General features: G+C 45.8%; 2 protein-coding genes across 5 annotated transcripts; both read left to right on the forward strand.

The window, feature by feature from the left end:
- Positions 1–61: 61 nt before the first annotated feature.
- trub1 (TruB pseudouridine (psi) synthase family member 1) lies at positions 62–6,099 on the forward strand. Of its 4 annotated transcripts, none has more exons than XM_080873108.1 (8): positions 62–365; positions 452–550; positions 2,797–2,852; positions 3,454–3,535; positions 3,643–3,715; positions 5,118–5,257; positions 5,340–5,396; positions 5,471–6,099. In XM_080873108.1, exons 1-8 carry the CDS (start codon positions 218–220, stop codon positions 5,650–5,652), a joined length of 837 nt encoding a protein of 278 aa, XP_080729234.1. In that variant the 5' UTR covers positions 62–217; the 3' UTR covers positions 5,653–6,099. The 4 variants fall into 4 exon arrangements, with proteins under 4 accessions (XP_080729234.1, XP_080729235.1, XP_080729237.1 ...); XM_080873109.1 differs by having other exon boundaries at positions 3,454–3,529; XM_080873111.1 differs by lacking the exons at positions 62–365; positions 452–550 and adding exons at positions 568–2,047; positions 2,132–2,437.
- A 143-nt stretch (positions 6,100–6,242) lies between these two features.
- On the forward strand, positions 6,243–13,960 carry hhex (hematopoietically expressed homeobox). Its single transcript, XM_080873107.1, has 4 exons — positions 6,243–8,764; positions 12,377–12,555; positions 13,043–13,093; positions 13,192–13,960. Exons 1-4 carry the CDS (start codon positions 8,374–8,376, stop codon positions 13,438–13,440), a joined length of 870 nt encoding a protein of 289 aa, XP_080729233.1. The 5' UTR covers positions 6,243–8,373; the 3' UTR covers positions 13,441–13,960.
- The last annotated feature ends 120 nt before the right edge of the window (positions 13,961–14,080 follow it).

Here is a 14,080-nt window from a genome sequence, read left to right on the forward strand (position 1 = left end):
TGAGGATGGGCGAAGACTGCCTATAATACTGCTTAAACAGATCGTCAACAACAGAAGGCTGTTAAGCGTCGTGTTGTTTAATAATGTTATTCATGCAGAAGGAAGACGGAGTGTTTGCTCAACCAGCAGGGGGCAGTAAAGACAACAACGGGTCGCATAGTTGCCACTGAGGGTAAAAGAAGAAGATGGACATTAGCCAAAGAAAAGAGAAACGAGCATGTCCGGGAGCGTCAGTAACACCGTCCCTGCGATAACTAGTTCTTTGTCGCAACTACAGGCGTTAAACGGATTGTTTGCGATATATAAAAAACAAGGGCCGACCTCCGCGGACGTGTTAAATGTACTCAAGGAAGCTTTGCTCAAGGGTAACGGGACCAAACAGCAGCAGGACGTCCAGCCCGGTGTTTGCGGAAAGCTGACCGTAAACCGTTTGTGTCGCTTTATCTTTCAGAGGCGGGAGTCAAAAATCCAAACCCGCGGAAGAGGAAGAACCAGAGCCTGAAGATGGGACACGGAGGGACGCTGGACAGCGCTGCCAGCGGGGTGCTGGGTAAGCGGCTAGGCTAGCGCTCACGTCCCGGTGCTGGGCCACGCGCGACTGTTGTCATTCCTGCCCTGGGGGGAGAGGGGGTCAGTCCCACCCTCCGTGTTTACTGGAGGGTGCACCGGCAGGGTGCATCGGTAAAGCACCGGCAGGGCCCGACCTCCAGGGCTGCTCCAGTCATGCATGTCTGGGGGCGTTTTATACAGAGTTAAGATCAAATAGATTTATGTTGATAACAATCTCAAATCCCTGAGACGTACACTGTCGTTTGTCTAGAAGTTGTTTTTTCAAGACTTTAACATTTTTCTGTAACAGGTGCATTTTCTTTTCTTTTGCACATTTTTCTACCCACGCGTGTCCTGGGAAAGTCCGCGACATCGTGACTCCTGCATTTTCTATGACAACATGCTTGCTGTTTTTCTATGGATAAAATATAGTAAAGTCATGAAATCTGATCTTCTTATTGTTTTGATATGTAGCTATGTTCCTCATAAGCAGTGTACCCCTGGTGCTGGCCCGTCATCCTCTATGAAGAGTGGAATGGTCCAGATGACCCACCTGTGTAGGAGCGAGGCCGGTGGACTTTTAACACAACCTTGGAGAGGTGTACTGATATCACAGATGATGTTCAGGCAGCACCTCCACACTCCTGTCTTTCCTTCTCTCTCACTTCCATCAAGGTGCCAGTGGAAACAGCTTCAGTGTCTATGGGCACCTCGTTAGATCTATCAGGTGTTTTTCCTGCATTTCTGCAGTGTAGAACAGGCTGTCCCAGGTTGTCTAACTCTGAGCTGCTTTGTCAGCAGTCACACCATCTTTAAGTGGCACAGTTCCACTGGCAGCCATACAAGCCCATAATGCTGCTTCCAGCATGTTTGACAGATAATGCTTCAGTTCCTTCTGGATACTTTTTGTCTTGCCATCGTTTTTGTACAAATTTATCTCAGTTTCACCTGACAACGTGGGATTTTTTTCTCCAGAACTGTGACTTTTAAATGTTTCCTGGCAGATGCAGTCCGGCCTTCTTGGTCTTTAGTGTAACCAGTGGTTTGCACCATGGTGTAGGTTTTAACAATGACAGGCCGAGCTCTTCAACTGTTTTTGGGACTTGAGTCGATGTTTTGTCAGGATTTTTATTTCTTCAAATGAAGAATTCATTTAAATTTTCTTCAGTGTTTTTTGGGCCTTTAGGTGTTTCTGGGCGGCCCGTGCTTCCATCTTTTTAAGAATGGACTACATTGGTAATTTGCTCTCTGATAGCTGTATTTTGTTTTTGTGCTTTTTAAATCAACGATGGCCTCCTTCAAATGCAAGTTAAACCACTGTCGTTGAACAATGATATCATAGGACTCGATTTTCCTTATAACCTATGAGCCCAACTGTAGTTCTTGTCTTTATTAAAGTGTTTTATAAAGCACCTATGCAGCTAAAAGTGCAGGAGGCCGGTCCATTGACTCCAGTTAGCAGAGATGAACCTGCCAGACAACCCTGCTGATTGTGCTGGTACGTCTGGCAAAGTGGCCACACCCATAATTTTAGGAAAAATTAATTCACTGTGGTTGAATTAAATGGTCTGTATTTGTACAGCGCTTTTCTAGTCCCTAAGGACCCCAAAGCGCTTTACACATCCAGTCATCCACACATTCACACACTGGTGATGGCAGCTACATTGTAGCCACAGCCACCCTGGGGCGCACTGACAGAGGCGAGGCTGCCGGACACTGGCGCCACTGGGCCCTCTGACCACCACCAGTAGGCAACGGGTGAAGCGTCTCGCCCAAGGAAGACGGCTCTTAACCAGCATGGCTGCTACAACATCCTGCAGCACGATGCCGTGTTGTCTGATTTGCGCCCCGCAACACAGCGAGACGAGAGCACGCCTCCACCTCGTCCGTAAGCATAAGAAAAGCTGTTCAGTCAGTCAGCTACATTTCACTGTGTGTTATACTTGTATAACTATGCATGTGACAAATAATAAAGAACCTTGAACCTTGAGGTGATGTTGGGTCAGTCTGAGGGAAAAGCAGCCGCTTCACTGCTGCTTGCAAAGTCCCAGGTGATGATGTCATGAAGAAGGGAATAAAGGTTGTTATCAACTTAACAAAGCACGAAGATGAGCACTAAATATAAATGTTTCAGTATATTCTGAGTTTGGTGAACTTTGATGAATGAATTAAAAGTGAGTTCAGTGAACACTTCAACCTGTGGGGGGCGCTAGCAGGACTTTAATCATTGGACTCTCTTTGTTTCAGTTGTTGGTGTTGGGAACGGCACCAAAATGCTCAGCACAATGTTGACTGGGTCAAAGGTCAGTTTGCTTCACTGCTGTTTGAACTAAACTAAAATGTGCATTAAACCTTGACGTCTGGTGAAAAGTGCGAGGCATGAATGCAGGTTAGAGCTGCACTGCTGCGCGTGTCTGATTGTTGTTTATTGTGCATGCTGACGAGCACAGCCAGGCTCTGACTCTACCGTATGTCGTCACCTGGATGAAGCCAAACATGTTGGTTTAGCAGATGCACACTGACATGTTCCAAATAAAACGACGCGTCCTTTAGTTTGTGTCACAGTGAAGTCTGTTTCCCCCATGAACTTCTAGCATTGTGTCGATACGTGCTGATTGGTCTGTTCCTGCTTTCATGGTAGCAGATCTAACAGGTACTAACGAGGTGTTAGAAACCACAACACAAACCTCTGCGTGTGTAGAGAAGCACTTTTTTTTAGGTACAAGTATACATGCAAATCTATTGATAAGGACATTGTGTATACAATACAGCTTCTCAACAGACCCGAACGCCTCGTGAACTTTAGATGTCTGCGATGACAAATGCATGAATGATTCCTGTAACTTGTTAACTGTGGATGAACTTGGTGTGACACAAACGTGACACATGCTGTGTGTTTTTCAGAAATATGTTGCCGTTGGAGAGTTTGGAAAAGCAACAGACACTCTTGATGCCACCGGCAGCGTGACTCTGGAGAAAGGTTTTGGTAAATTCGATCTTTCAGATCCATCGACACAGCAGGATAATCTGCAAACTTCGGTTTCTCCTTTACCGTCTGTCTCTCAGTGAGTCATGTTTTCATACATTTTCTAGAACACATAACCAGGCTGGACGTCGAGGAAAAGCTGAAAGCTTTCACTGGTGACATCATGCAAGTGCCTCCGCTGTGAGTCAACATCCAAACGTCTGAAGCTTTAATTAGATCAAACGAAACGTTTATTTCTTAAGATGAAATCTTCTTTTACAGAAAACGAAACCTAAACTTTCCGAGCAGCAGCTCAGGACTTCACGTCCTCTGTTACTGCGCTTGTTTGGGATGGTGTTGGATTTGATGGTAGATGCATAAACGTGGGGTTCATGTGAGCTTCCTTTTTGGGGGTTGCAGTCATTTAGTGGCTCCGTGGTGCAGTGGTTCGATGCTTACCTTACATGAAGGTGCATGAATTGAACTCAGAGGCGCGATGACAGCTTTGCACGGTTCACCAGCTTTATCACAGACGCTTCCAGGAATGTGCCAGGTTGGCTGATGCAGCAGGAAAATTCAAATCAGGGAACCACAAAAATGAGTGTGATTGTTAAAGTAGGCCTACACATCCATGTGTGGAGAAGCTGTTTCCATTTTCTGAGGGACATTAGCCGTGTCATCATTTTGAGTCTACACAAGCAAAGATCAGAATCAGAAAAGGTTTTATTGCCAAATGTTGAGCAGCTTTCCAACATTAGGAAATGAAGGCAAACACTTAAATAAACATAAAAATGAAAAATGCTAAGCAGATTACTATATACATGAGTGCAAAAGTGGAACAGATGCAGAGAAGTATGGGGCCATGTGTTTGGGGTGGGACCAGTCTTATGTTACTGTTCATGTGTCCAACAGCAGAGGAGAAACTGTTCTTATGATGAGGTTCTGGTGCGACTGGGCCGGAGCCTCCTGCCTGAGGGGAGCAGGTCTAACAGACTGAGTCCAGGGTGAGAAGGGTCAGCTGAGATCCCAGCTGCACGCCCCAGTGTGCTGGAGGCGCACAGGCCCTGCAGAGATGGGAGTCTGCAGCCAATCGCCTTCACGGCAGAGCGCACAACACGCTGCAGTAGACGCCAGAGGCTTCAACAAGTGGCTGAACTGAAACCAGTTTTCTCTGCATGTGCAGCCAGTTTGATGGCATGTTACAGGTTAATGATATGATCAGAGAGCCGTAATGACTAATTGTTGTAAAGGCTAAGAAGTGATGTGTGGACCCAGTTCTGTGTGAAGAGGCTCTGAGATCTAAATGTCCAGCTGCAGTAAACCGATCGTGTGTCCTTTAATGCCGTTCGTGTCCCCTGGGAGAATGAATGAAAGGCCTCTCAATGGTCCAGTTCTTTAAACATTTGAGGGTTTTTCGTCTTATTAGTGTAGCGCAGTGACCTATGAAGCCTCTGGAGGTCACTGTTTGCTCACTGCAGTGCTGATTCCCACTGATGCAGGAAGCAGTGCCTTTGTGTCATTATACATGGAGTTCACATAAAAACAGTTCTTGGTGCTAAATGTGTGTATTTTGTAACCAACTCTTTTCTTATAATCGTTTTAGATACTCGGCATTAAAAAAGGATGGCCAACGTCTGTCTGTCCTGCTGAAGAAAGGTCACAAGGTCGATGCCAAACCGGCCAGGCCCGTCACGGTGTACAGCCTGACCCTGCAGGAGTTCAAGCCTCCTCTCTTCACTCTGGGTTCGACACGCTGCATCACACAACAGGCTTTTAGGTGTTGTGTCCTCTTTGGCTGAATGTTTCGCTTTCCTTCGTGTTGCAGATATTGAGTGTGGTGGTGGGTTCTATGTCAGAAGTTTGGTGGATGACCTGGGAAAAGGTGAGACTGCCTTCCACCTGTTTCACCTTTCCATCGACGGCGTGTTGCTGAGTAACGCTGTCTGTGTGCTGCAGCTCTGTCCTCTTGCGCTCATGTGAAGGAGCTGGTCAGAACAAAGCAGGGTCCGTTCACTCTGGAGGAGCACGCCTTACACGAGGAGCAGTGGACGCTGGAACACGTCTTGCGCTCGCTGAAGACCTGCTCAGAGGGAGACCCGGAGGGGGATCATCCGAAGCCAAAGAAGGTAGTCACCTGACCGGGACCAGGATGCAGAGGGAAGAGGAAGGGGTTTCCTTTCATGTAAAGACAGATTTTTGGTTCATACTCTTCAGTTTTAGTTAAAGTTTGAACATCATGACACCTTACATTAAAAGTTGTAAAGCAAACAGTCATATAATGAGAAACGGGAGCAAAGGAGACTCAGCAGGTTACCATGTTGCTGGACCTGCACAGATTTGTGAAGAGTAAATAACCTGATCGTACGATCGGCGAGGAGCTGCGAGGGAACGGCGAGATCAGTGTCTGTGGCACCGAACACCTGTGAAGTTTTTGTTGTAAGTTTAGGATCTGATTTGTTTTTATCGGCTGCCTCGGTTTAGTTCACTGTTGTAAAAATGTCTTTTACAAAGTCTTCCTTGAGTCCTGCTCAGTGCAGTGATGCACATGATTAAGTAAAAAAGCCCCCTGGGCTCGTCCAAACTCACGCGTGGACTGTTATTTCTTTGCTTCTAAGCTTCCCACTACAATGAAGACATCCACAGGTGAAACTCGAGGAATTCAAATATCGTGCAAAGTGTGGCCACAATCTTCCGTAACACCTCAGCAGCGCCACAGCTGATAGCATCCACGCCACGCTGCATCGAGGCAGTAATTCGTGCAAAAGGGGCCCAAACCAAGTACAGAGTGCGTATGCATGGTTATACTTATTCTAATTTTCCGAGTATCACCTGCTGCTTCATTTCCATAGCGCATGCTCTGTGCCGTTTCTCATGGTTACGTTTCCTCGGTCATTCCAAACTCGAACAAAGGAAGGCCGGGCACATCCCGATGCGTTTGATAATCGGGATACTGTTGACTCGTGAGGAGGAGACTGAGTGGCTTGCACTGACAATGGCAGATATATGGCGCCAGCTGCCGGGGGGCGGCTCACTCGAGTTATCAGCGGTTTTTGGCCCGGAGTCTGACGCCACGGGAGGCTGGCCGGATCAATGAGCTGCAATGATTGTCTCAGTCCAAATATTAGCCGTTTTGTGGATGTCTTTGATGTCTTTAAGGCTGCTTGCAGCGCTGTTTGCTCCACTTTATCTAAATTACAGCTGTTAGAAAGTTGGCAGACGGGGGCGCGCGCCAGGAAATCGAGCCGGCGGCTGGTTTCGGGGAGCGAGCAGATAAACGCCGTCGTCCGGCTCCCAGGTGCGAGTCGCCGTTTCCAGCGACGATTAATGAACTCGCGTGATGATAAAATGTCGCGAGGCCCTGCGCGCGTGCAGCTGGGCCCCGCTGTGACTAAAGCAGAAGTCTCCGGTTATTGTTTAACATCCAATCACTTAGTGAGCCGTTACATACACGAGCGTTTATTGCTATCTCATCCCACAGTGGATTTCACAGGAAAACTCCAAACATTCAAATCAGGAGTTAATCCCACTTGATTGAGCTGCAACGTTGGGGCCGTGGATCGCAGTCGGCCTCTATTACACTGTTAAGGTAAGGCTGCGGCCCGTTTGACTACACAAAGGTGTGTGTGTGGGTATAAAAGCAGCGCTGCGTGCTGTCTGTGCTCTGTTCACGTGGGTTTTCCATCTGACATTCAACATTTGTTCAACATTTTTAAAAACAATGTTGCCAAAGAAATGTTATTCACACAAGTGGATCATCGCGCTCTTTGCCTAACTGTCTCACTTCAGCGTGGTGCCAAACCACGGGGAATGTCTTTTTGCATAAAGCAATGATGCCGATCTCTGGCTGGGAGAACCTAAACAGTTGGACAGCTACCCTCGTGGGCCAATCCGCTGACTTGTGACATGATACTTCCTGGAGCAAAACCAGTGAGAACTATCATTTCAAATCACACTTATCTTATCTTTGAAAGCCCGGCTCTAATGCAAAATCTCCTCAAAGTTACCATTAAATCATCTGAGACTGCTACAGACAAGGTCACGAAAACGCTGTACGCTCCTCCTGTGTAACAGTGCATGTGCTCTTATATTTCATTTATGTGAAAACGTATTTCTTATTGTGCCGAGTTACACATATCACTGTGCTAATACATATATGACACAGCAGTATGCAGATACTGCAACAATAAACGGATGTTCACTCATTATTCGGCCATGATCCAGTAATATGATTTTGCATGCAAGTTTTGATTGAGGTGCTTTGGGTAAATGCAAACAGTTTTGAGCTGAGTAGGAGTGTGACTTTTACTCAAACATTATGGGCGGTGTACACTCTTAGGAGTGTGACCGTGAGGAGGCTGAAGTGTGAGCGGGCCCGTACTTGCATTTTCAGACCCAGCTACTCTCAGCGCCGGCTCTGTTCCATTACATTCGTCTGTTTTCTGATTACCTGTTTGCGTCGCGTCGATTCTTCTGAAACACAATTATCTCCCCTCTCCTGTCATCCGACCACTGTGGAGTTCGTTAAGAACTGCGTGCAAGCCAATCAGAAACGGCCGCCGGCCACCTGCAGGAAGTTGGCCGTCCACTTATCTCCTCCCTCCTTCGGCTGCAGACAGATAACAGCAGCAACAGTTGAACAGAGTGGCAGCTCCGCAGCAACCTGATGGACACTAAAACAGTGTAACGGTCTCCCGAGCAGCTCGGAAACAGGCTCTGGTCGTTGTGTTTCGGGACTGGCTGAGCAGAGGTTAGCGCGGCTCATAAAAAGTTGCTGTGATAGAAAGAGGAAGGCTGCGGGACTAAAGACGCGAAGCTCTCCCCTAGTTTGGATCCAGTGCGCAGCAGCGGTGATCGGCATCATGAGCGTCCCGCTTTACGCACCGACCCCAATTCAGCCGGCACACCCGACCCCCTTCTACATCGAGGACATTCTGGGGAGGACCTCCACCACCACCTCCACATCTCCGTCCTATTCTTCATCGCCAACGTCTTCATCTTCCTGCTCCACTCCGGTCATCCCCACGCCGACTCTCCCGTCTCCCAACTCGTCCTTCAAAAGTTTGATCTCGCCGTACAGAACCCCGATTTATGAACCCACGCCGATCCACCCCGCGCTGTCCCACCACGCTGCGCTGACGGCAACGTACGCCTCGGCGGGGGCTTTCACCGGCTCCTTTTACCCGTTTCACCAGCAACACCACCGCTCCATGGGGGAGTACGCACAGGCGCTGCTCAGGCACGACCCTCTCGGTGAGTTCCATTTCATTTCCATCATTGATATTGGTCTTATCATTTGTTAGCAAACATATCCATTTTCTCCTTTTCTGCTGCCTTGCCGTCAGACAGCCAGCATCACGTTTCTTGTTTTCCTGTGTGGAAATGCGCCAGTTAAACTCAGTTCCTCAAGTCTGCACTGCTGGTTTTATTTCACTGGAAATCAGGACCCTTAAAATAGTTAAGGTCATATATTCACAATTTGCATTGTAAAATGAATAAATCATATATTATTGGACATTATATCGCTCAGTGACAATTTAGGTGAACCTGAAATCTGTTCGCGGCAACATATACACTTGGATGATGTGGCAGTAAGACAACTTTCTGCTCTTTGCATGAAAACTTTAATGTCTTCACAAGCTTCGTTTCAGTCCCAGCGAAACCATTTTTGCATAAGCATCACGCTTGGTCATGCATGTCGAACTCAAGATCATCTACACTTGCACTGCTCCTCTTAAACACACTTTAGAGTCGAGGACACACTTTGTGCGTCTTCGCGAAGCCTTCAGCTCATTTTGGTCTCACAAGAACATTTGTGCACGATGCGCGACCACGCACACATGAGTCACATTGTTATTGTGACAGACGTATTTGGGGCCACAATAGCAGCAGGCATATCCATTCAGTGTGCTGCTGCTGGTGGTGATAGGGAGGTGCATGGCAACCTTGACTCGTTTTCCTGACTCCCATTGTTCTGAAACATCAGAGGACCGAGTCAGCCAGTGACTAAAACATAGCCAGGCCCTAAATCACTTGTTATTTCACTGCTGTGCGTGTGTGTGTGTGCGTCATATACTTTTGAGCACCAAGTAGTTGGGTTATTTTTCTCTAGGGTATTGACTGACCATGAGCTTACCACAAGTCTTTTATTATTATTATTATGATAATAATTATTAGCAGTATTAGTGAAATCGGCTGTGTGAGTATGGAGCCGTGAAAGCTGCTTTACATGATGTTCCCGGGGTGCTTGAAGCCATCACACACGCTGCGCGCCGTGTTAGAGGCCAGAAGTGATGGTCCTCTTAAGTATAGTGTGACAAGCGGACCGTCTGACTGTGTGCTGCTGAACAAGCCGGGCCTTTTTCCGTTCATAGCGGAAGCTGTGAGCCTGTCGATAGGAGTAAATCTGGTTTCAGAAGCTGTTAAATGTTTTCCTGTCTCACCCCGGCCAGCCGCTTCCTCGGGAGCCCGCTGCACGCTGCTGATTATTTTATCGACATCCTCAATACAGACATATTCAGGAAACACTCGGCCTCTGATAGCCCGGGATCCGTTTTTCACATATTGTTGCACTTCCTCTGCCGGGCTCGCGAGGATGTGGCTGACTTTCTTTATGGTTGGCGGCGAGAAGAAAATAAGGCAAACAGAGAGCTAATGGGGACTTATGAGAAAGATAAAGTCCTCCTAACAGCAGCTACAGTCGTGTCCTCCCAACTGAGCTGACCTTTCAGACAGACGACAAACAAGCACGAACTGAGATTGCCCGAGGAGAACAATGATTGGTTTCAGCGCCTACAATCATCTGTAATCATCTCGTATGATATGTCTTGTCGAACAGCGGATTAAAGAAGCTGTGCTCTATAAATACCGCGCACACCTCCTCTGGCTATTTTAAGCAGCCCGCAGTGCGCGCGCTTTCAGGCCCGCTTATGTTCCGATCTCCGTCACTCACAGTTTTATGAAACTGTTATTAACGAGCTATCCCAACCGCCACATCTGTGCATCTATTTACAGCGATCACGTTAATACTCTGATTTGATGAGACTGTCTGCGCGCGCCAACGGCAGAAAGTTACAAAGTAACACAAAGCCAACAAAAACTGTGAGTGCGAAATATTTCAAACAGAAGTGCGCGTGCTTAATTACCACAATTATAACGAGTTAGCGCTTATCATTCCAGTTTCACAGATCTTTATTAGCCGAGCGTAAACGGCACGAACACAAACTTCTCACATATTCAGTGAAAATGTTTCATTTTATGTCATTTCCTTCATTTTCGCCGCAAATTGATTTTTACTCAACCTTTCCTGTAGGCTACTTGTATTTTCGCTCAGTGTCTCTTGGGGCTGGATTGGCTAACTTCCTTAGGAAAAGCGCAGCAATAAGAAGGTCTTTGACAGCAGTTTCGACCACAAACATTCATATTGTGTCAGAGCTGAGCACAGGAGTGTCTGTTGGTGGATGCCATTGCCTATAATCACACCGCAAAGCAGGAAGCACATGAAGCGGATATTTGGCCATAGTTTTCACTGTCACGACCTTCCTGAAAAGACAGCTCGCAGCAGGCTGCAGGCTGCCGTTGTTTGTTCCCGGCCATCACCCGGGGAGGAAAGCAGACAGGACAAAAGCACCCCTGATTGCACCCAGCGGCCTTTCGCTCCAATAAATCTCTTCAACAGCACCGATCCTTTCCCCTCATTAATCCGCAGTAAATTAGGAATTATGTTCATTTCTAATCGAGTTTTAGGGTATAAACTTTGAAAAGCACATCGAGACTTTTGGAGATTTTGAACCTCATTAAAATCAGCACCGGTGTAAAACAACAAACACGTAAAACATCATAATAATCATAATAATAATCATTTGTATTTGTATGAAATCTTTATTTTGAACATGTTAAAATATTATAACAACAACAGAGAAAAAAGAGACAAACAAAACAATAATAATTATAAATAACTTACATTTATTTCACAATGCAGTAGAAAGAAGCGCAAGCTTATTTAATCCCGCACATTTCCCACTATTTAGTAACTAATAGTCTCCACTTTTTCTTCCTGTTTATGCCCTGTCCATCAGAAATTCTTCATTACAGTTTTACATCTGTTACATAATAATAATAATAATAATAATAATAATAATAGTAATAATAGTAATAATAATAATAATAATAATAATAATAACAATAATAATAATAATAATAATAGTAATAATAGTAATAATAATAATAATAATAATAATAATAATTATTATTATTATTATTATTATTATTATTATTATTATTATTATTATTATTATTAATAATAATAATAATAATAATAATAAATACATAAATACATAAATACATAAATCCAAATAATAGTTATCCAATAATTAATCCTGAAAAATAATAAACTCTCAAACTTTTCCACATTGGAGTCCGCAGCTGTCTGGTGACCGGGAGAGGCCACAGAGTCTAAAACACGTCTTCTCTCTGTGACCGAATAGTTCGATTTTTCGATGTCTCTGCACTGCGCATGTCTGCGTATAGGCTGTACCGTCAGCTCCGGAGCTTTTAATGAAAATGTTTGAAATGTGTTGTCTTATATTTTCATGTGGATAAAATTCACTTATCGCAAGAGTTCAAACGCGTGAATGTGAGTGAAAATGCCGTCAGTGGGCCTAATATAACACAGTACAAATGTACCGTGTTTCTGTCGCGTACTAGCGTGTTTTGTTAATTCGTTTCATGTCAGATGGCAGCAGGAAGGTTTATATGCTGTAGCTTCTTTTTCGACAGCGGGCAGGTTTGTCACAGCCAGAAATAAATATTTCGTTTTATTTCATGTATTTCAAACACGGTGCATTCTGTGGGATCTCTCCACAGGGAAGCCTCTGCTGTGGACGCCGTTCATCCAGCGGCCCTTACATAAGAGAAAAGGCGGCCAGGTGCGCTTCTCCAACGACCAGACCATCGAGCTGGAGAAGAAGTTTGAGACGCAGAAGTACCTGTCACCTCCGGAGAGGAAACGCCTGGCCAAGATGCTGCAGCTCAGCGAGAGACAGGTGAGCGGAGCCCGGTCTGGCTCACACACATGTGCCGTAATGGCCTGCAGCTGTTTGGAAGGATCTCCGGAGGATCGGCCGCAATTTTCGATGAAACACTTTTATACATTTATTTATTCCGTTTTTGAAATGTAGCATAACACTAGATTTTGCTACTTTATTACTAGAAAGCTATTTACTGGCTGCGAATGGTTGGAATTTGTAGCGAATTACCGATGGTGTGTGTGTGTGTGTGTGTGTGTGTGTGTGTGTGTGTGTGTGTGTGTGTGTGTGTGTAATATTTGTGCTGCGTGCTGATTTGATTCAATGTGGCCTTGATCCAAAATGAATTTAAACCGCTTCCACGTGAACAGCGGACAAACCGAATTTTTAATTGACGCCAGAAATCTTACGGACGAGTTTGCGCATAAGAAACATCCTTTCAGAGTTTTAATATTTAAAGAAGGAAGATCATTCATTTCTTTCTTTTTTGAACATTTCCTTTCAGGTTAAAACCTGGTTCCAAAATCGACGTGCGAAGTGGCGAAGACTAAAGCAGGTGAGCAGCGGTGACTGATGTCGCCCTACCTTCCTTTCACTCCTTCATATACAATACACTCGTACCGTCTCCTAATCCACGGGGTTCGCTTTCACCAGGAGAATCCTAAGAGGGAGGTGGAGGATAACAGTTCCAGAGGTAAGAAAGGAGATGAGATGATAGAGGCTGCCGGAATCCAGAACCAGGAGCAGAGGCAGCCAGGCTCGGCCCCCGAGTTGGCGCAAGCGGGACACTGTGTGTCCCGACAGCAGGCCCACACAGAGCTGGACTCTGACGTGTCAGACGACACAGACCAAGAACTGGACATAGAGGACGACGAGGACTTCACACTAAACCCCCAGTTCTGAAACACAGGCTCCATAAAGATCTGCCTCAGACACTGAAGCTCTCATGCGTCGCTGTAACTCCTTCCTCCTCCTCCTCCTCCTCCTCCTCCTCCTCCTCCTCCTCCAGCCTGGTGACTTGCAGATTGATAGACTGGTTCCGGATGTAATACTAAGACAAGTCAGCCCCTCAAACCCGAGTGCCTTTCATCAGAACTGTCTTCTTTGTTGAACCTGTGTACATATGCGTAATTTTGTGTGTGTGTGTGTGTGTGTGTGTGTGTGTGTGTGTGTGTGTGTGTGTGTGTGTGTGTGTGTGTGTGAGAGAGAGAGAGAGATGTTCTTCAGATGAATAGTATGCCTGTAGATCAGTTTCTCTGTACTGTAGCATATACGTGTTTTTATAGCGTGTTTTTTAGTTCTTTTTGTTTTGTTTTGCGTGTGTGTGTCGGCGTGTGTTTTTTATGTGACATTTTATTAAATAATCAATGTAGCGCAAATTCAGTTTTGTTTGATGTCTAATAAACTATTTTCTGACAATCAATCCAAACGTTTCGATGCAGCTCAGCTGGTCTGTGAACTCTTTTCTCTGCTGTCTGAAAATGAAACGTTGTAAATGAAGCATTTCTCGCACATCCAGCAACGCGTGAAAGATCCGCCAAGA

The sequence above is a fragment of the Rhamphochromis sp. 'chilingali' genome (genome assembly GCF_963969265.1).
Source record: "Rhamphochromis sp. 'chilingali' genome assembly, chromosome: 22".
NCBI lineage: Eukaryota > Metazoa > Chordata > Actinopteri > Cichliformes > Cichlidae > Rhamphochromis > Rhamphochromis sp. 'chilingali'.

What these genes read in the sequence shown, in the direction of transcription:
- trub1 (XM_080873108.1), top strand. Translation starts at nt 218, where the DNA reads ATGTCCGGGAGCGTCAGTAACACCGTCCCTGCGATAACTAGTTCTTTG. An exon ending in CGCTGCCAGCGGGGTGCTGG is followed by an intron (nt 551 to 2,796) that starts GTAAGCGGCTAG and finishes TCTTTGTTTCAG; the next exon opens with TTGTTGGTGTTGGGAACGGC. An exon ending in CAATGTTGACTGGGTCAAAG is followed by an intron (nt 2,853 to 3,453) that starts GTCAGTTTGCTT and finishes TGTGTTTTTCAG; the next exon opens with AAATATGTTGCCGTTGGAGA.
- hhex (XM_080873107.1), top strand. Translation starts at nt 8,374, where the DNA reads ATGAGCGTCCCGCTTTACGCACCGACCCCAATTCAGCCGGCACACCCG. An exon ending in GCTCAGGCACGACCCTCTCG is followed by an intron (nt 8,765 to 12,376) that starts GTGAGTTCCATT and finishes ATCTCTCCACAG; the next exon opens with GGAAGCCTCTGCTGTGGACG. An exon ending in AGTGGCGAAGACTAAAGCAG is followed by an intron (nt 13,094 to 13,191) that starts GTGAGCAGCGGT and finishes CGCTTTCACCAG; the next exon opens with GAGAATCCTAAGAGGGAGGT.